Source organism: Scaptodrosophila lebanonensis, unplaced genomic scaffold (assembly GCF_003285725.1).
Source record: "Scaptodrosophila lebanonensis strain 11010-0011.00,11010-0021.00 unplaced genomic scaffold, SlebRS2 tig00000043-arrow-pilon, whole genome shotgun sequence".
NCBI classification, from domain to species: domain Eukaryota; kingdom Metazoa; phylum Arthropoda; class Insecta; order Diptera; family Drosophilidae; genus Scaptodrosophila; species Scaptodrosophila lebanonensis.
In genome coordinates, this window is record NW_022060545.1 from 14,327,578 (window position 1) to 14,347,393 (window position 19,816).

The 19,816-nt window shown below is 40.6% G+C and overlaps 3 protein-coding genes across 3 annotated transcripts in view; all 3 read left to right on the forward strand.

Annotated features, from left to right (window-relative positions):
* LOC115622312 (dynein heavy chain 3, axonemal) overlaps positions 1-5,296 on the forward strand; it is a 39,136-nt gene extending 33,840 nt beyond the window's left edge. The window contains exons 44-54 of the mRNA XM_030516218.1: positions 57-229; positions 855-1,022; positions 1,324-1,883; positions 1,940-2,114; positions 2,179-2,351; positions 2,601-3,083; positions 3,145-3,324; positions 3,377-3,536; positions 3,598-4,007; positions 4,418-4,628; positions 4,888-5,296. Coding sequence (XP_030372078.1) covers positions 57-229; positions 855-1,022; positions 1,324-1,883; positions 1,940-2,114; positions 2,179-2,351; positions 2,601-3,083; positions 3,145-3,324; positions 3,377-3,536; positions 3,598-4,007; positions 4,418-4,628; positions 4,888-5,211 — 3,017 coding nt within the window. The 3' untranslated portion in view covers positions 5,212-5,296. The remainder of the gene's footprint in view (positions 1-56; positions 230-854; positions 1,023-1,323; positions 1,884-1,939; positions 2,115-2,178; positions 2,352-2,600; positions 3,084-3,144; positions 3,325-3,376; positions 3,537-3,597; positions 4,008-4,417; positions 4,629-4,887) is intronic.
* A 1,801-nt stretch (positions 5,297-7,097) lies between these two features.
* LOC115622556 lies at positions 7,098-8,804 on the forward strand. Its single transcript, XM_030516525.1, has 2 exons — positions 7,098-7,109; positions 7,536-8,804. Exons 1-2 carry the CDS (start codon positions 7,098-7,100, stop codon positions 8,802-8,804), a joined length of 1,281 nt encoding a protein of 426 aa, XP_030372385.1.
* Positions 8,805-9,136: 332 nt separating this feature from the next.
* Positions 9,137-11,940, forward strand: LOC115623068. The gene is made up of 3 exons (XM_030517262.1): positions 9,137-9,258; positions 11,418-11,501; positions 11,567-11,940. Exons 1-3 carry the CDS (start codon positions 9,213-9,215, stop codon positions 11,764-11,766), a joined length of 330 nt encoding a protein of 109 aa, XP_030373122.1. The 5' UTR covers positions 9,137-9,212; the 3' UTR covers positions 11,767-11,940.
* The last annotated feature ends 7,876 nt before the right edge of the window (positions 11,941-19,816 follow it).

Here is a 19,816-nt window from a genome sequence, read left to right on the forward strand (position 1 = left end):
GGGGCTTTGCTTACAACATTTACATTATAGCCATTATTTACATATTTCGCAATTAGGCGAGAAGCTCGACTCGAATCTAACGCCCATATTGGAGAAGAACGTTATCAAGCATAAGGGCGGTCTGTTTATCAAAAGCGGCGACACGATGATAGAGTACAATCCCGACTTTCGCCTGTACATAACGACCTGTCTGCGCAATCCGCATTATCCGCCGGAAGTGATGGTTATGGTAAGTTGACATATACAGAACACTGCCACAAAATAGCGCACGGCTAAGAGAATCAACACACATATAGTAGTAGCAGTGACGACGACGTTAGTTGTGTAATAAAACTACGAACTTAAATTGATATTTGGAAAATGCGGCTCGCCGATGCTACAAGAAATATGCAAATTTTTAGTGACATTGACGACAACGTATAGACAAGAATAGCGACAGGAATGGCTGACGGAACGGGCATGGGGGCTAGGGCGGGGACAGTGGCATTGATGTACGTGCGGTGACGATGCATAACTAGGAGCTAGCATAACGACAACTTTGCCAGCCCCTACTCCCAACAACTGCCTCCACGGACGTACAGTTTTCATTTTCCAACCAAGCTTGTTGGCGTGTTTATAAAATTTGCAGCATTTCGCTTCTATTGCTTATGGTCTTGCCCTACACCAGACCTGGCTCTATTTTTTATACTGCAGCTCCTGTTAGCAGTTTATGTGTTTCTTTGGCTGTGTGCGGGTGCGGGTGTGTGTGTATGTGTATGTGTGTGTGGTGTTGGCACATTGTGTGTTTATTTTGTGTTTTCTTTCCCTTTTACGTGCTCGGCTTTCTATTCTGTTCTGCTCCGCTCTCTGTTTAGGTAACAGTATTAAATTTCATGATAACGGAACAAGGATTACGCGAACAATTGCTAGCTATTGTGGTTGCGCACGAGCGTCCCGATTTGCAAGAGAAGAAGGAACAATTGATTATTGAATCCGCAAGGAATCGTGATGCATTGTACACAATCGAATCGAAGATATTAGAGGTAAGCGGCCGAGCATCGTCCTGCACTGCACATACATATTGTACATATATACTACGTATTTACAAATATATACGATTTGTTGGCATGCGATGCTCTTTGAGAATCATTTCCTATACTTTCCATTTGGTTGCACAACAACCAAATTAAATTATAGTGTCCGGCACAAAAAATTATACCAATTCAATTAACCGGAAGCACTCGTATATATGTATCTTTATGTGCAGGGATACAATTTTGCATTTTCGGCACTTTCTCTAAACGGCTGATTGGCTTGTTTTTACCACAACGATCATTCCTGTAGGTTCTCTCCACGTCCGAGGGCAATGTGCTGGAAGATGAGAATGCCATAAACATTCTATCCTCAAGTAAGATTCTGTCCGAGGACATACAGGAGAAGCAGGTCATAGCTGTGGCTACTGAGATTGAAATCGATGCGGCTAGGCAGCAGTATATACCGGTGTCCAAGCACTCAGCAATACTTTTCTTCTGCATCAGCGAGTTGGCCAATGTGGATCCGATGTACCAGTACTCGCTGCCCTGGTTCCTCAATCTCTTCGTCAATGCCATCCTCAAGGCGGATAAGTCGGATGTACTGGCCGAGCGACTAAAGAATCTCAATGACTACTTCACCAAGTCGATATACACAAACGTTTGCCGTTCGCTGTTTGAGAAGGACAAGTTGGTCATATCGCTGGTCATGTGTCTGGGGATTTTGGTTTCACAGGGGCGTATTGATAGAGACGACTTGTTATTCTTTTTGACCGGCGGCATAGGTTTTAAGAATATTCCGCCAAATCCATTAAATGCCTGGTTACCAGACAAGGCTTGGGGCGCAATTTTCCGTGCCAGTGAGCTGACTGGGTAAGATAAGAGCTGTGTAACGTCCATATCATATTTACAATTTGAGAGCGTTGCAGACTTAAAAACATTCACGTAAGTATGCAAGAAAACAGTGAGCACTGGATGAAGTACTACGATGCAGTCAATCCCAATGAAATGGAAATACCAAAGCCCTACAACATGGTTAATGAAATGCTTAATCTAGTGGTGCTTAAGAGCTTGAGGCCAGATAAACTAGTTCCTGCGGTTCGCGTAAGTTACCGAAATAAGTTCGCCATCTGACCGATTCAGATTGAAGAAATGCTACAAATTTCAGGCCTTCATAACGCGCAACCTGGACAAGTCCTTTGTGGAGCCGCCACCCTTCGATTTGGGGGCCTCATTTGCGGACAGTTCCCCGAGAATACCGTTGGTGTTCTTGCTGTCAGCCGGCTCCGATCCGATGGCCAGCCTCTTCATGTTCGCCAAACAACGCAACATGTACGACAAGTAAGTTAATTAACGAGAGTGGCTCATATTTCCGTGTCCATGTCATGCGATGTTGATGCTGCAGCTGAGCAGCTGAGCAGCGGATGGTTGGATGGTAGGATGAGGGTGGCTTGTTTTCGATTAAGAGCGACATGTGCCCAGGGTTTTGGCTGGTTGACTTGATAGTAGGGTGTTGCTCAATAGATACATTTCACTTAGTAAAGTAACAGTTAAAAATTGAAGAGAACTTTTCTCATCTTTCATATTCAGATTGAAAACCATTTCATTGGGTCAAGGTCAGGGGCCACGTGCTGAAAAAATGATCATAGAGGCGGCACGTCACGGTCAATGGGTCGTGCTTCAAAACTGTCACGTGGCTTTCAGCTGGATGGGCGACTTGGAGCGCATATGCAATGACACGTCGCTGACTGATGGCGCCCACCAAGACTACCGCCTGTGGTGCACTTCGTATCCAAGCCCTGTGTTTCCCGTCTCGGTGTTGCAGAACTCGGTCAAGATGACAAATGAACCACCGAAGGGTTTGCGTGCGAATATGCATCGCTCGTTCACATCCGATCCGCTAATGCGGGACAAGTTCTTCACCAACGCCTTTCTCTTCTCTGACTCTGCGAACAAGTGCTGGTTGCGTGGAGTATTCGGCTTGGTCTTCTTCCATGCTGTGGTTCAGGAGCGCCGGGAATTTGGACCGCTTGGATGGAATATACCTTACGAGTTCAACGAGTCAGATCTGAAGTATGTAAAAAATGTGTCTTGTGAGTAACTTAAAGTTGAAATGATCGTTGGTATTCTTTAGGATCTCATTGCTACAACTGAAGATGTTTATTGCGCAGAGCCATACGATTCCCTTCCGCGGTCATGTCTATTTGACTGGCGAGTGCAACTATGGCGGCCGTGTGACTGACGATAAGGATCGCCGCCTGATATTATCGCTACTCAACATGATATACAATCCAAGAACTATTGAAGTGGACAAGTGTGTGCTACAGATTCATTAAAAGATGTTTACTAACTTACACTTTTTGCAGCTATGCGCTTTCCCAATCCGGCGCGTATCGAGTGCCATTAAGTCCCACACGTTTGAACTCTATAGAGTACATACAAACCTTTCCTTTGAGTCCACAGCCTGAGGTCTATGGCTTGCACGAGAATGCGGATATAAATCGCAACGTGAAGGAGACAAATGCGGTGAGTAATCCAGTGACAATACATCATATGCATCTGTATATTTTGCTTCTTGCTCCCACAGCTTATCAGCGGAGTTTTGCTGACCCAGACAGATCTCATGGCTTCCGTAAAGGCCAGTTCAGCCGGCGGTGCAAAGGAAGATCCGGCCATTGCTATTTGCAAAGAGTTGCTCAGCCGACTGCCCGAAGAGTTCGATATTGACGAGGTCTCAAAGAAGTATCCCGTAATTTACACCAACTCGATGAATACTGTGCTGCGTCAGGAGCTCATTCGTTTCAATCGTCTCCTATCCTACATACGCAAGAGTCTTGTAAATGTGCGCAAGGCCGTTGTGGGTCAAATCGCCATGATACCGGAGCTAGAGCGCACCCATGCCTCGATGGTGATTGGCAAGCTGCCGGCGGATTGGCTGAAGAAAAGCTACCCCTCGCTTAAACCTTTGGGTAGCTATGTATCAGACTTTTTGGCGCGGTAAGTTCAAAACTCGACGAGCTCTCGCTCGCTACTCATATTCTTAGGCAGCTATCAATGGTACAATGACGGCCAGCTTATAATGTGTTCCCGTCAGCTCGTTTGTCCTTTGTTGGCTGCCGGCTTCCCAACGTATCCGTATTTTTCGTTTTTTACTGCAATTGTGTAAATATAATAAATGTGCACAGCGCACATGTCCTTCACTCTGTGCCAGACGTGCGGCTCCTGCTTCTGTCATTCATGGGGAAAATCTTATTTGCTATTGACTTCAAAGGATGTGTGCTTTTGCTAGCTCTTTGTGCGCCCCAGCCTTTTGTCGCTAGTCGCTGTTCGCTATACAAATACAAATGCTTGATATGATTATTAATAAATTGTAAAGTAAGGTACATATCTCAAATCCAACTCCACAGCTTGGTCTTCTTTCAAGAGTGGATCAACAGCGGCGAGCCGATCGTTTACTGGATTTCGGGCTTCTATTTCACACAATCCTTCATCACTGGTGTGCTGCAGAACTATTCTAGAAAGAACCGTTTTCAGATCGACATGATATCGATTGAGTTCGCAGTTACCAAATTTGAGATGCAAGTGAACGTAACTCCAGAAGTAGGTGCCTACATACGGGTGAGTAACTATCGGGGAAATCTACGCTTTTGATCGATCTATTTTGAAAACAACAAATCAACAATATTTTTACACGCTAACACATCAGGAACAAAAAGAAATAAATGATGAGACAAAGTTTATACAAGTAAGCTAGCTCAGAGATAAGAGCAGACACCAACAATTCCTTACACCGTATCTTTCCGCTTGAGCCTCTAATACTATCTTTTATTTCTGTTAATATCAACTAATTGAAACTTTTGAATTTACAATTTTGTAGGGAATATTTATAGAGGGTGCGCGGTGGAATCGCAAGACCAAGGAACTGGACGAATCATTTTCCAAAATACTATTTGATACTCTACCTGTCGTCTACTTGCGTCCTGTGTTGAAGACTGGCGAAGACGCGGCAGGACACGGCGGCGGTGGCGACTCCGACGAGATTTACGACTGCCCGGTTTACAAGACCAGCGAGCGCCGTGGCGTCCTCTCCACCACCGGCCACTCGACCAATTTCGTGATGTACATGCAGCTGAAGTGCTCGAAGACCCCGATGCATTGGATTAATCGTGGCACAGCTTGCCTGTGTCAGCTGGACGATTGAAAAACGCGGCCCGGATTTAATGCGTCCATCTCGTGTTGTTTTTGTTTATTTTCATATATGCAATGCAAAAGCCTATTTATATTTTACTGACATCAAGGACTGTCCGCCTGTGCTTCCCTGCGCATAAATATATTGTATATGAATATATGTACATACATAGATATATATTTTGATTCCCCGTTTTCGGGCAAAAGCTCAGGAAATGCCAAGAGCGAACAAATTTATTTTTTCATTTGTTTTCTTGTATGGGTTGTGGACAGTGCTCGTTGGCATTTTGATGATGACGTTGATTGCCAGGTGAAAATTAAATATGCAGAATACCAAACATACCTACGAATACATACTCAAATAGCAGTAGACAAATAGGTACACCTTTACATCTATATATTTTGTGAAAGCTATTTACAAATGAATAAATGAAACCACGCGCATTGAATGAATTTTCAGCAAAAATGAATGCATATTTTTGTAGCAACGTCTGGATTCAGTTACAAATCAAATCAATTTCAACGGCAAGAATGCACTGATGGGTATTTTAAAATTCGTTTTTTATTTCACGAAATCTAGAAAATATATTTTTGTATAATTCCCATTTGAGTTAAGAACGATCAGAAGCCATAGTCGTGTTTTTCGGAATGCAATTATTTTATTTAAAAGGTAGCTTAAGTGTGAGAAATACTATGCTATGTATATCGGTAGGGTAGTTCCAGAGCAATTAATAACTACTAATCTTCGGGACTTTTCCTTCAATACTGATTTTTTTATTACATAATTTTCACCATGAACATTTTTAGCTATCGCTAGGTAACCACACTTAAGACTTGATTGTTTGTTAATTTTAGCCGCCTGTTTGTTATGAAATCCGTCTAAATATTATGCCAAGTTTCTAGATTTTATGAAAGACAAAATTCTGGATTTATGCCAAGAACAGGTGTTAAATTTCATCTTGCCAAGCACATAAATCCTAAGATCGGTAGCCACCTCAATCTAACCTTTTACTGAGCTACCTCCACGTGTCTTTAACAGTAGCTGTTTAGCAAATGGCTGCCAAACTTGCGTCTCTTTATCACGTTGACTGCCCACGTGCGGCTCTTTAAGCCACATTTGCATACTCAAGATATTTTTGTCGTGCTTTGTCCAGAATTAGAGCAACACTTAAGTAAATCAATTTTTGGCAGCGACAAGTATTTAAGAACATACCATAACATAGCGTAAAAGCTAAGATATGCCGTAGAAGTGCCTTCCACACAAGTATACATTAAATCAGCTTGCTATTTATAGCTGACTAATGGAGGATTGCCAAAAATAGCAACACTTGACTGCGACTCGTATCCATCAGACTTTCAGCTGTGCTCGACCTTAGACATTGATCAAGAGTCACTAAAAATGCGCAGCTGCCCAACAATTAACAAATGATAAAATTGAGGAGAGTATACATACTAGTAAGCGGAGACTTCCGCTTGCAATTACGAGACGCTCGGCCAGCGTTGAATTGACACAAATCCATTGAGGCAGATGAGGCGAATAAGCGCCAACTAAGCGCAGCCTTAGCCATTCATACACAATTTGTATAATAATAAGCCAATAATTGATACAAATAATCGAAACAATCAAAGCTCACGCGAAGAATGCCAAAAAGAGCCCTCGACTATTGTTCATTCTGCCTACGACATCGACAAAGACGAAGACGAAGAAGTCGCCGAAGTGGCCGCCACTTTTGTCGTTTCTTATAGAAGTTTGGTGTTTTGTTTACTTTCGTTTTGTTTTTGGGCAGCCGTCATACTAATAATGCTTTTATGCTATTATCGCTGCTGCTGCTGTCGCTTCTGCTCTTGTTGTTGTGGCTGGATCATTTGTTTATACTTATATACGAGTATATGGTAAATATGGTAAATATGGTAAATAGGCAGCGCTCAGGCTGTGAAGGTGGCGGCTGCTACAAATGGCTACTCATACTAAACAATTGATGCTCGGTGCTTGAGATACTTCTGACAATAGCAACTGGCCAAACTAGCCACAATGAAGAAGCGGCAGACGACAACGATGCGGTAGTTGGTGGTATGAGCGGCAACCGGTTTAATTTTCGATCGTCTGTCTCAAAGTGAATGGCTGTGGGTCGGCGAGAACTTTTCGCCTTTTTGACTATAAATAGTGTCGTTGAGGCTGTTATTGAAACAGAATCGACTTTGGATTAATCTCATAGACACATCGCGCAATTTATTCGAGTTCGACGAAAATGGTTAGTTCCGCTACCTGCCACGTGTGCATTTCCAACACATAGGATTAACATCAACTTCCTTTTTTCTCTGGCTGCCCATTTACAGAAATTCTTTGTCATCGCTTTTGCTGTGATCGCATCCGCTTCGGCGGCATCGATTGCCACGGACTACCTGCCGCCAGTGGACAACAACATCGAAGCCACTGAACTGGTTGAGTCCCCAGTGGAGTTAGCTGATGATGGTTATCGTTACAAGACTGTGCGCCGCTTGAGGCTGCGCCACCGCCGCGATGTCAGCGAGCTGCCCTCTTCCGAATACCTTCCTCCCATTGAGCAGGCCTCCGAGCAGGTCATTGTTGAAGAGGCCGCTCCTGAGACCGTCGTTGGTGCCGATGGCTACCGTTACAAGACTGTGCGTCGTCGTGTGATCCGTCGCCGTCGTGATGTCTCCGAACTTGCCAACGAATACTTGCCCCCCGTCGAAGAAGCCACCCAAGATGTCGCTGTTGAGGTCCCTGCTGAGTCCGCTGCCCTGGCTGATGATGGCTACCGTTACAGAACCGTGCGTCGTCGTGTGATCCGTCGTCGTCGTGATGTCTCTGAGCTTGCCAACGAATACTTGCCCCCAGTCGAAGAAGCCACCCAAGATGTCGCTGTTGAGGTCCCTGCTGAGTCCGCTGCCCTGGCTGATGATGGCTACCGTTACAGAACCGTACGTCGTCGTGTAATCCGTCGTCGTCGTGATGTCAACGAGTTGCCTTCTGCCGAGTACCTACCACCTGCAATTCCAGAAGCCAGCCAGGATATCGCTGTGGAGGTCGCAGCTGAGTCCGCTCCCGAAACTGTCGTTGGAGCTGATGGCTACCGCTACAAGACTGTGCGTCGCCGTGTGATCCGTCGTCGTCGTGATGTCAACGAGTTGCCCTCTGCCGAGTACCTACCACCTGCAATTCCAGAAGCCAGCCAGGATATCGCTGTGGAGGTCGCAGCTGAGTCCGCTCCCGAAACTGTCGTTGGAGCTGATGGCTACCGCTACAAGACTGTGCGTCGCCGTGTGATCCGTCGCCGTCGTGATGTCTCCGAACTTGCCAACGAATACTTGCCCCCAGTCGAAGAAGCCACCCAAGATGTCGCTGTTGAGGTCCCTGCTGAGTCCGCTGCCCTGGCTGATGATGGCTACCGTTACAGAACCGTGCGTCGTCGTGTGATCCGTCGTCGTCGTGATGTCAACGAGTTGCCTTCTGCCGAATACCTGCCCCCCGTCCAGGAGGCTGCCGCTTCCCACATCATCGACGTTCCAGCCGAGCCAACTCAGCTTGCCGATGATGGCTACCGTTACAAGACTGTGCGCCGTCTGAAGTTCCGTCGTCATTAGAGAGTCACAAGCACACCCCCACCGCTCCATTAGAGATGGTATTCTCCTAGAAACCTCATAATGAAGTTACCTTAAGTCCCGTGTCTTAGTCAATGCATGAAAAATGGTTATGAATAATTCGAGTACAAAAACAATTCAAAAATAAAAACACAATGATAACAAATACCCCTTTTTTGTTCTATCTATCTACAAGTATCTGGGCCTTGCGCAACTCTGTCTCACGGACTAACGGAGAGGGGTCAGCTTATCTTATCGGCGCACAAAGCGATAAGGTGGGAGCACCTGCCGCTCTCTAAATTCACGCACAGGTTTTTAGTTCCACTTTGTAGTTGGCGACGTGCGCGTTTCAACTTGACGAGCGTTTTTCGAGTGCACACACAAACGAAAACTTACGAAAAAACGACGGAAATGAAGTTGGCTAAGAACTGCTCCACCTACTTTCTGATATGCCTGGGTAAAGTTGTGCATATTGCTACTGCAATTTGTTGAAGTTTTTAGTGCTAGTGTGTGCTCCGAGCTGGAGTTGCATTTTAGGATACCGTTTAAGTGCCGCTATTAAAGCGATTTGAGTAACTGTGCCAAGCATACTCGTATCAACTGCGCAATGAGTGTGTGTGTGTGTGTGTGTGTGTGTCTGGGTGTGCGTCATGCCACGAGATAACGACCTCAGTGTAGACTTTGGGCGTTTCACTTCACTAAGCTGTAGACATTCTTATCAGTCGCCATTTCACAGAAATATGTTGTTTACTCATTGCCTAATTTTCTATTATTATTATTATGTCTTTTTTGTAATGAATTTATATGAATCAGCCGCTGATTGTAGAGTTTTTCTTTAGTCATTCCCTTACCAGTACATTAATTATTTTTGACTCATATGTATATTTTTGGCTTGTTTAATTTTATAAATTTTTTCATTTGCAACAAAAAAAGTTCGCTAATACCGGAAGTGGCTTAAGCGCGGTAATTATTGCGCACATAAATTATGAAATATGAAAAACAATTAGTTTTGGTCAGTGGCTGGCCAAAACATTGGTCACGCTTTTTCTACATAGACGCACAAAATGCCTTTTTCCCCCTTATAGTTGATTTCGCTGCCCATTTGTTGGCTAACTGGCGAATCGATATGCGATTTTCGCACATTCAAAAAATGTGTGTGAAAATTCGGACGCAAAATACCAAAGGCAGAGAAACAAATGCCTCATAAACTGTAATTAAAATACATTGATTATTTTTTAGCATATTTTTTCATATGACCGAAACTGACATCCGCAATAAAATGAAGCGGCGCCAGCGCCAAAATACATATGTACATAATGATATGGTCACTACAAGTATTTGCCCGCACTCCCCTCTTTCAGAGCCACGGCAGATTTATCGTCAAGATGGTGGCGCGCGCCCAAGCTTCAATCGGCATTTGTTGTGGGCTTTGTTTGATTTGCTTTGCTGCCTTTGCTGTTAAATATTTTCTCAATAATTAATTGTTCATATTTTAACAACTCCTCGGGCAAATAAGAATTTCTGTTCGCACGTCCGCTGCTGGTTTTTTGATGAATGGTGAACGTGTTTTTCAATGAGTTCCGTTGCGTTCTTGCGAATTATTATTATTATTTTTTTCTTAATATTTGATGAATATTTCAAAGTTGTTTATGTTGCTGCGACTGCTGACCACACACATGGCACAGCATGTTCTTTGTTCACACAAACATACATACATGTATACACAGTATACAGAGTTGTGAAAAAATATAGAAAATGCTGCAGAGCTTCAATACACTTCTGTTTAATTTTAAAGCTTAAACATGTATGTACAAGTATGTATAAGTTGTGATTTCAATAATTCATCTTGTTAGCATGACGTCTATTGATTTTATTGTATTTGACACGAATCCATTTATTAGATTTGAAACAAGATAAACAAGTCTCCCCTATTTCCTCAATTGAAAAACTTTAGAAGCAGGTGCTGCAGACCATTACTATATTTTTGTTTGCCCTTAAAGGAAACCCACTTAGCACTTCATCCATGCTTGAGCTAATGCATAAAATATAGAAATATAGCAGAAATTCCAGTTTATTATTAGTGTTGATTTACTATTATCTATTTAAGAGCCAACACTTAAGTGATCATTATATTTTCATACAGAGTGAACACGCTTATTGAAAATTTGTTTTTGGATTACCTGCTGACTCGTTATACAAAAATATTTCTTGAAATTAATGCGTACGTTTACATGACGATGGTTATTCTACGATCACATGTATTTATCACAACTAGGAACATGTTTTGAAATTTGAAACTATTTAAAAAGAAAATGCATTCGCCATCATTTTTATTGACTCCAATAAATAAAGCGATTTTTAAATTTGTATATAAGAAATATGGTACAACTTTTTATATTTCCTAAGAGCTTACATATATCGTATTATTTAATTATGTCTTTGGAGAATGATTATACTTCTATTAAAAAGTACTGGCAAATATTATTAACTTGATTGCATCAGTAAGCAAGTAGCTACAGATTTAAAGTTTAGTATTTTGCTTGTGTAGGATGTATAGTATTGTCATGTCTGTTATTGTATTTGTATAACTAAGTAGATATCTTCACTTCTTTGCAGTTCTACTTGCCTGCTGTATGCAGGAAACGGAAGCCACGCGACGCGTGAATCGTGGACGTCGGACACTTACGCGTCGATATTTCAGTGAGTTCTCTCGAAAGAGCAATTGAAGAATTAGAGATGATTTGAATTTGTTTTTTTTTTTACAGATGGCTTGGCAATACCCGGCTGGGCGCTGATCGTATGCGTGGCCGTTGCTGAGCTTCTTGTGGGCGGTGCTTTGTATTTCGTATTGTACAAAGTTATATTGACAAAGGAGTCGGATCAGGCAGCAACATATACGCCGGCAAAGACGCACGAGACAGCAGCATTAACGCCTCCACCTTCACATGCCACCGAAATTGCCTAAGACGAGGAAGGGCTATGAGGAAGTGAGCAACAACAGTTGTGCCCTTCTTTTTCAAACTAATGTGTAGCTTAGTATTTTATTCATAGACATGTTCCATTATGCCCTTTGTTGTTCGCTTCGAATACATTTTTGTTACAAATTAAATCAAAACTAATTCGGTAGAAGATTTTTAAATGTCATTCGCTTAATACGCTGAATACGCAGATTTTAAAGTGCTATGTTTTAGCTGTTATTTTTTATTGTACCGGCCATGCGGCTATTTTCATATACTCCCATATATTCTGATCTAGTTTGTGGCGCCTGCCAATCAAATATGACGCTGTTGTATTCATCAGACTCATTAGCATGCCCAACACTTGAGTGTCTGCGGTCGCTTTGTTGTGAGAACAGGTACTATTTTGAAAACTATATTTATTCATATCTGGCATACTTTTAGGCGGCCGCTTGGCCACATCGTCGCCCCTATCGTGGGATTTATTGCACACTTTTGCGCGGCGCTGCAAATGGCACAGTAAAAGCTTTTCGACTACCACTTTGAATTGCACTCGAAGTCCACTTGGCATAAAATGCAACGCGATAATAACGGAGATAGCCTGAAGCCGCAGAGCTTCCAGAGCGCGCTGACAAATCGAAATTTATTATAAACGCAATTGAAAAATCCCCAAGCCGCACTTGAGCCAAAGCACCAAAGCCATGGCAGCCAAGTAGTTGTAATCCCGCCACCCATTCCCACAAAAGCTTTGCCAGCGTTGCCATACAACTCATTGCGACACGTCAAAGCCATCGAGAGTGGAGCTGAAGCCGGAGCTGAAGTTGATGCTGATGTTGTTGCTGTTGCTGCCGCGTAACCAAAGCGGATTTCGAATTGACACAAAACAGACAAGAGCCAAATTCAGATCGTTTAGGCGCATCCGAAGCACATACCCTCTTACATATATACGCCCATTTATATATAGATATACACATGCATATAAAATGTACATACATACGTGTATGCAGATATGGACTACGCTGCAAGCAAATTTGTTGCAATGGAAATGCACTTAGAAAAACATTGATTGATTGAAATTGTTACTTTTTAAAAGTCTATTCAACTCAATTTGAATAACAAAATGGAATACGAATTTTTAAATATTTACTTCATTTTGACTATTTTACAGCCATAAAAACAAATCATGTAAGTCGCGAACTCCTGTTTCGAAAGTTTAAATTTAATGTTAATTTGCCATTTAGTATGTATATTCATTTCATTACAATTTTTTAAACTATAATACGCAACGCAATACGCAATTTTGTAGATTAAAAATGATGTTATATCGTAATAGCTAAAGTGGAAAATGTGATAGGCATATTAGTTTAAGAAAATTATGAAATTACTAGCAGGTATTGCCCGTCTTAACCCGGCTCAATATAATGTTTCCAATTGTATTTGTTTTGTGTGTGCATAACCTACCCATATGTTTTCACCTTATAAGTTACCAGTAGGAAGGCATTTAAGGTATTTAAATGAACATTTTCTGTTCTTGACAAAAAATTGTTCAGTAGTCCGTTACATTTTTGTTCTTGCCAAACTATTTCGTTCAACGAACATGACCACTATAACTAATATTTTTTAAAGCTCGTTTTCCCCCCGTTGGAGCTAGAATTTTCCAAAAGCCTTTCTTAGTGTGCTCCTACACTATGATGGATACTATGAAAGGATACTTGAGTCCAAATTTCATCTTTTACCGTTTGGGCTGTGCGTTGATCACCAATTAGTCAGGACAAACTGTTTTATATATTGAGATAACGCAACGTTTTAAGATAGACTATGTGCAAAAAAGGGGAATAATTATAAGGGTATATCCTAATTTTAAATTCACATTTGAGTCAATACGGTCACGCACAAACTCGGAATATGAAACACGGCACTCGTGTCAATGCCGTGCAGCGATGAGCCACGATCAAAAAGCACTGACAATTCTCATCTCAATTTGCTAGAGTAAAACTTTCGATAGTTGAAGCCACCGATACCATCAAAATATCGAAGTTTGAATGCAATAAGCAGAATATTTAAATAATAAAATCTAATTATTTATTGAGATCAATAAGAACAAATCATACATACATACATACATCTGCCCGCAATGCGAAGCAGAATATGCGTAGCTCCGTTATTCGGTTTCTGCTTTACTATCGCATACGCAGTCGTTGCTTAGCGACGGTAACTGTAAACTTTTGGCGTTTTGCCTTTGCAATTAACATTAAATGGTCAAAACGAAAGAAGATGTGCGAGCCAACAACTTAAAGTTGTTGTTGTTGTTTTGTATGTACATGCTACATACATATACAGGCATACATGCATATGCATGTATGTACATATGTATGTATGCATGGGCACACATAGACACGAACTGTTGCTTGTTGTATGTATGTGTGAGTGTGTGTATGCGATGTCCCCAACTATTTGATATTTGATATATGGCAAGTAAAAAACATATTGCTATATTTTAATCGTTGAATGCCAATTTGTTGATATAATGTTGATTACATTACCCAAATTTGAAATCGATCGGACAAAATTTATAACACAAACTATTCATTTGAAAAAGTGAATAAATATTAAAACCCCAATAATAAAATTAAATGCGATATATCGAAAATATCGATACTTGTGTTGATATATCGTAATACATGTCGAATACAAATACATCGAAAAACATCGTTTGAGAGTTATTGATTATAATACTGTATTCGATTGTTCACTGTACACATATGTACATACATACATACATACAAATGTATTTGTGTGTGTACGGTAACTGTAAACTTTTGGCATTTTTCGTATGCAATTAACAGCCGTAAATTATCAAAACGAAAGAAGTTTTGCGAGCCAATAACTTGTTGTTGTTGTTTTAAAAATTTTGATTTGAAAACATAGAACACTATTTATTACAATTAAACAACAGTGTTCGATGGCCCACTGCATACATACAAACCTATATATGTATATAAGAATGTATGTACGTACATACATACTTATTGATGTACATATGTACATACTATACATACAGACGTATGTATATATGTATGTACGTATGTAATACATATGGTGCTGGTGTAATTCATAATGCGAAATTCTTTCTAAGGGGAGCAATGTCCCCCCTGCCCAACCTGCGTACGCCCTTGTAGTCCGTTGTCCTAAAATCCCTTATGCCAAATGTACTAAACAAAGAAAAAATAACATAAAAATGTTTATGTTATAATGTTAATAATTTTTAATTAATTAACATTTCTTGCCCTGTCAGTGCAAGACGAATGTACTTTTATACATATGTATGTATGTATATATGTACATACATTTGTACAAATGAACATTCACACATTAGTGTCTCACATTTTGCTTTGGCTACTTCAACCGTTTGCACGCAACTACACGAACAGCTGCTTGTATATATGTACATATGTGTGTGTGTATGTATACTTAGTTGTCCCCAACTGTTTGATATTTTGTATTGTTTGTTCTGCCTGCATTTGTAAAATGCATATTTTAAAAATCGTTAAATGCAAAGTTGTAATTTTAGTTACGTAGATTATATTACCCAAATTTGAAATCGATCGGACAAAATTTATAACACAAACTTTTCATTTGAAAAAATGAATAAATATTAAAACCCCAATAATTCAAGCTCCAACGCAAATTTCGAAAAACCGAGTATGCAGTTTTGTTTGTATTCTTTTATAGATTATAAAAACCAAATTTAAAGTTGATCGATTCAGAAATGCAGAATTTTCAAACAAACTGTGGAGCTACTTTTCCCCCCTTTGGAGCTCGAATTTTCCAAAATCCCTTCTTAGTGCGCATCTACACCATGATAGGATACTTGAGCCCAAATTTCAGTTTCTTAGCTTTTACCGTTTGGGCTGTGGGGTGTTGATTGTGTTTCAATTTTTCCACGGAAAACCCCCCCTTTTTCATGCCCCAGGAAAAATGGTGAAAAACCAAGTATACAGTTTTTCTTGCATTCTTTTTGAGAGTATACAAACTAAGTTTGAAGTTAATTGGATGAAAATTGTAGATTTTTCATACAAACGTTGGAGCCCGTTTTCCCCCCTTTGGCGTTCGAATTTTCCAAAACCCCTTCTTAGTGCTCACTTTCACTATAAGAGGGATCTTGTGTCCAAATTTCAGCTTCCTAGCTCTTACCGTTTGGGCTGTGCATTGATTGCCAATCAGTCAGTCAGTCAGTCAGTCAGTCAGTCAGTCAGTCAGTCAGGACAAACTGTTTTATATATATAGAGATTGTGTTCAACGCTGAGTGTTTCCAAAACTTTTTCTTTATGTGTGCAGCATGCAAAATTTGTAAGCAGCGCGAGTTCTCAATAAAACCACAGCCAACGCAACCCAATGCCAGTAAAGCCAGTAGTTGGCCTGTCAGGCAGACGAATAGTCAGGCTATCAGATGGACGGACGGACACACCGAGAGTTGGAGTACACTTTAGTTGCCATAACAAAGCCACCATTCAAAAGACTGGGATTCACTGTTTCTGTACCACTCTCAACCTCTCTAAACCTCTCTCTCTCTCTCTCTCTCTCTCTCTCTTTCTCACACACACACTCTTTTGGGATGTATATGATGGTAAAGGTCTATCAACATGTTGTCGGGGTCGACCAGGGCTAGCATTGTCCATTCCCTCCACTGGCTCCTGCCCGTCTCTGTGCGTTGCCATGTCACAACATTGTGACAACACTCATTCAAATTTATTTATGTCTGGGAATAACACGTGCTATATACTTAGTTTTGTTTTCCATATGCCCGGCGCTTTGTGGCATGTGAGCTGCTGTTGTAATATCAGATTTTGGCTGGCCAGTTCAGCTGGCAGTTCAGCTGGCAGCTGCCCACAAAGCAACCGAATTTGTTGCTGCTTCCCAATCTTATGCCAGGATTTGCTCGGTACAGATAACTGCGCAAACATATGTGTATACACGAGCATACACTGAATCGCACTTGCCATAAACAACAACATAAACAGTTAGTCTGCTTGGGCTGGTGGGTGAGGAGGCGAAGGAGAGTGGGGGAAGTACATTTGGTTGCCTGGATACGTACCAGTGCTCGGTGGGCGGGACACTCATAAGCATTCATTGGAAATCCTTTTCGATTTATTTGCGTATTCAAACGGAAACATTTAAAGTGATTGCGGATGCAAATTTCTCAAGGATGTAACGGCAACAGCAACAACAGGAGCATCGTAAACAACAACAACAACCATTTCTTGCTGTGTTTTTTTTGCCATTTGAAAGATCTGAGCGTTACCAGCGCGTGCTCGGCAACGTTTGCGGTTTTTTGCGCAAACTTCACACATTCTCTTATGCTATACATTGGCTTTGCTTTTATTGTTGCCTCGCAATGAGAATTTCAAAATCGTACTCGTACCTACGTGTTTGTGTGTACGTAGCAACAGGTGCTTACGTTAGTCGATAGAATAAATATCAATCATACGCACCAATAGCCAGTGGCCATGCATTATCTTTTATTTTGTATGAATTGGCTTTAAATGGCGCTGATGTTTTTTCAAGCAATTATCGTGGCTACATTTTTTTATAGCTCATCGCCGCTTTTGACACACATACGCGACTTGCTGGTTTGCCTCAAGTAGTTGGGCCCATTAATTTCACACTAAATTACTAAAACGAAAAACTGTTAATGACTTGAAATTGGCGAACAACTGAACTCACGCGCTAACTGTATCAAGCAGCGATCATCTGCTTTAATTCCAATGCCCCCCCACTACAGTTTCAAAATGCGGGAGGCACTAATTACTTTGTCTCACAATCAATATTGTCGTAAATAGTGGCAGGCGTTGTTTGCGTTTCATTTGTGGATAATCCATGGCCAACGAAACTCAGTTATCTCTTATACATCTTTGATTTTCAACCCAGGTTCAGGTCTATCCGAGCAAATCAAAAAAACGAAATTTAAACATTAATAATATACAGTACAAGAGGGCTGCCGACATCACTTGTATTTTTTTATGCTTTTTTGTATATATATGAGGTATTGTATGGGGAAAAAATAGTGTTATCTTCCATATTGGTGATAGTCTATTAGGCAGCGAATGCAATGGCTATAACGGATCTTCTAATGCGGAGCATTTCACTTTGCCACTACAACAGCAAATGGCAGGCATTGCTCCAGGACGTTTCTTACAGTATTGGTAATCTCAGTCATTTTTCCAATATGTCCATGAACGATGTAATCTGCCACTTAGTTGCAAAATATGCAAACTCCAACGGATGAACAATATCTGTAAGGCATATAGATTTGTATTAGTTAGTTAGTTTGTCTGTATTTTGAAAATGCCCAGCATTCTTACACAGAATTCTGTCACACGTATGTAACATACAGAAGGAGGCGTGGCAGACCTCACAAAGCTCATGTAGTATGTATATTCTTGATCCGTATGACTTGGCCAGTCGATATAGCCACATCTGTCTGTCTGAATGTCCGTCTGAATGAACGCAAGCATATCGGAATTTATTAGAACTGGAAAAATCAAACTTTAATAAAATATTTCCCTGAGCCCCAAGCAAGTCAAGATTGTGTTTTTCCAAATGCACCCCCTTCTCCAGCTATTCATGATAATTTCAAAAGCTCTCGTGCTTATGTCATTTTATAGTGGTAGGTCGGTTGTTAAGAAAGTTAAAGCCATAATTGTAATCTCAGACCACTTCTTCAGCTACTCCAATATTCTGTGTGGAAGTGATTGCAAGAAGTGTTCATGTTGACAGTATTTATTGACATATTTATATATTGCGTATACGTAGTGAGGTGCCTACATCAAATTATTTATTTAATAACTCCAGTTGAATAGACTTCAGTCTGCGGCCATCGGTCATTGACCAATCTAATGCAATCTAATCTAAGTATAAACCATTACAATTAAATTTAATAAGATGAACAGATAAGATATGTAAGGTCCAAGTGATTGCCGACGATGTTTAATAGATGTACTTATGTATTTGTAAACTAAAAACAAGTTGAAAAACTACAAGTATATCGATTGAAATATTCTATGCATGTCTGTGTGAGAGCATGTATGTAGTAAAGAGTTGAGTCAATGCAAGAACAACATCAACAGCTACTGGTAGAGCTTGGGCAGAGATTACGTTTTTGGCTATAACTTCCTATAAAATTGACCTATCATGATTAAACTTGACATACAGAAATATAAGCACTAATTCAAAGAATTTCAAATATATTTGAACTGCGTACACATATAAGGCGTTTTGTATCTCTAGTTGTTATGGTCTTCGACATCTAGGTTTTCATACGAACGGTGTTACGGAAAATCCCTATTACTCGTACTGCGTACATATATTAGGTATCTGTGTACAATATTTGGCGCCTTATAGCCTCTGAGATCAAGCTGTTCATATGAAAGGATAGACATGTCTATCAAGAGGGTATACATATATACTGTGGGGGGGGGGGGGGGTCTGCCACGGCTTTTGAATGTTACACGTCATAATATATATATATGTACTCTTGTACCTTTCAGGTGCAGAGGATAATAAATACAATGAAAAGATCACTATGCTCTAATAATTGTTGGATACTTAATTCAAGATAATATTAACAGCAAAGGGGAAGGAAAATCAGTAAGTTCATGATTACATGGCCATATGGCACTAGTTATTGCAGCGATGCTTTACCCGCTTAAGTTAGGACCTTCCTTCAGCTTATAAGTATAATATTAATTTTCAATCTATTCTGTATTATTCAACAAGTATGCTGTGTGTGAAAACTTTGTTGATTTACAATCGAATTTTTACTGGATTAAATCGATGTCATATTATATTATTGTAATACGTTTGCACATTATTTGCTTGTCGACAATATACTCGTATGTATGTAAATTTTTGCACAAACATATACAATCGACACATTAGTAGAAGATGTTTGCCTACTCCAAACAAAAAGCTTAAAATTCTAGAGCGCCTTTACAGCGCATTGTAAAGCCAATGTAAACTTAGATAGCTCAACCAGAGTAGAGTAAATACCGTGGACGA

Bases quoted from the DNA above. Each gene is read 5' to 3' on its own strand.
- LOC115623068 (XM_030517262.1), top strand. From the start codon at position 9,213: ATGAAGTTGGCTAAGAACTGCTCCACCTACTTTCTGATATGCCTGG. The intron at 9,259-11,417 runs GTAAAGTTGTGC...ACTTCTTTGCAG, and splicing joins CTACTTTCTGATATGCCTGG to TTCTACTTGCCTGCTGTATG. The intron at 11,502-11,566 runs GTGAGTTCTCTC...TTTTTTTTACAG, and splicing joins ACTTACGCGTCGATATTTCA to ATGGCTTGGCAATACCCGGC.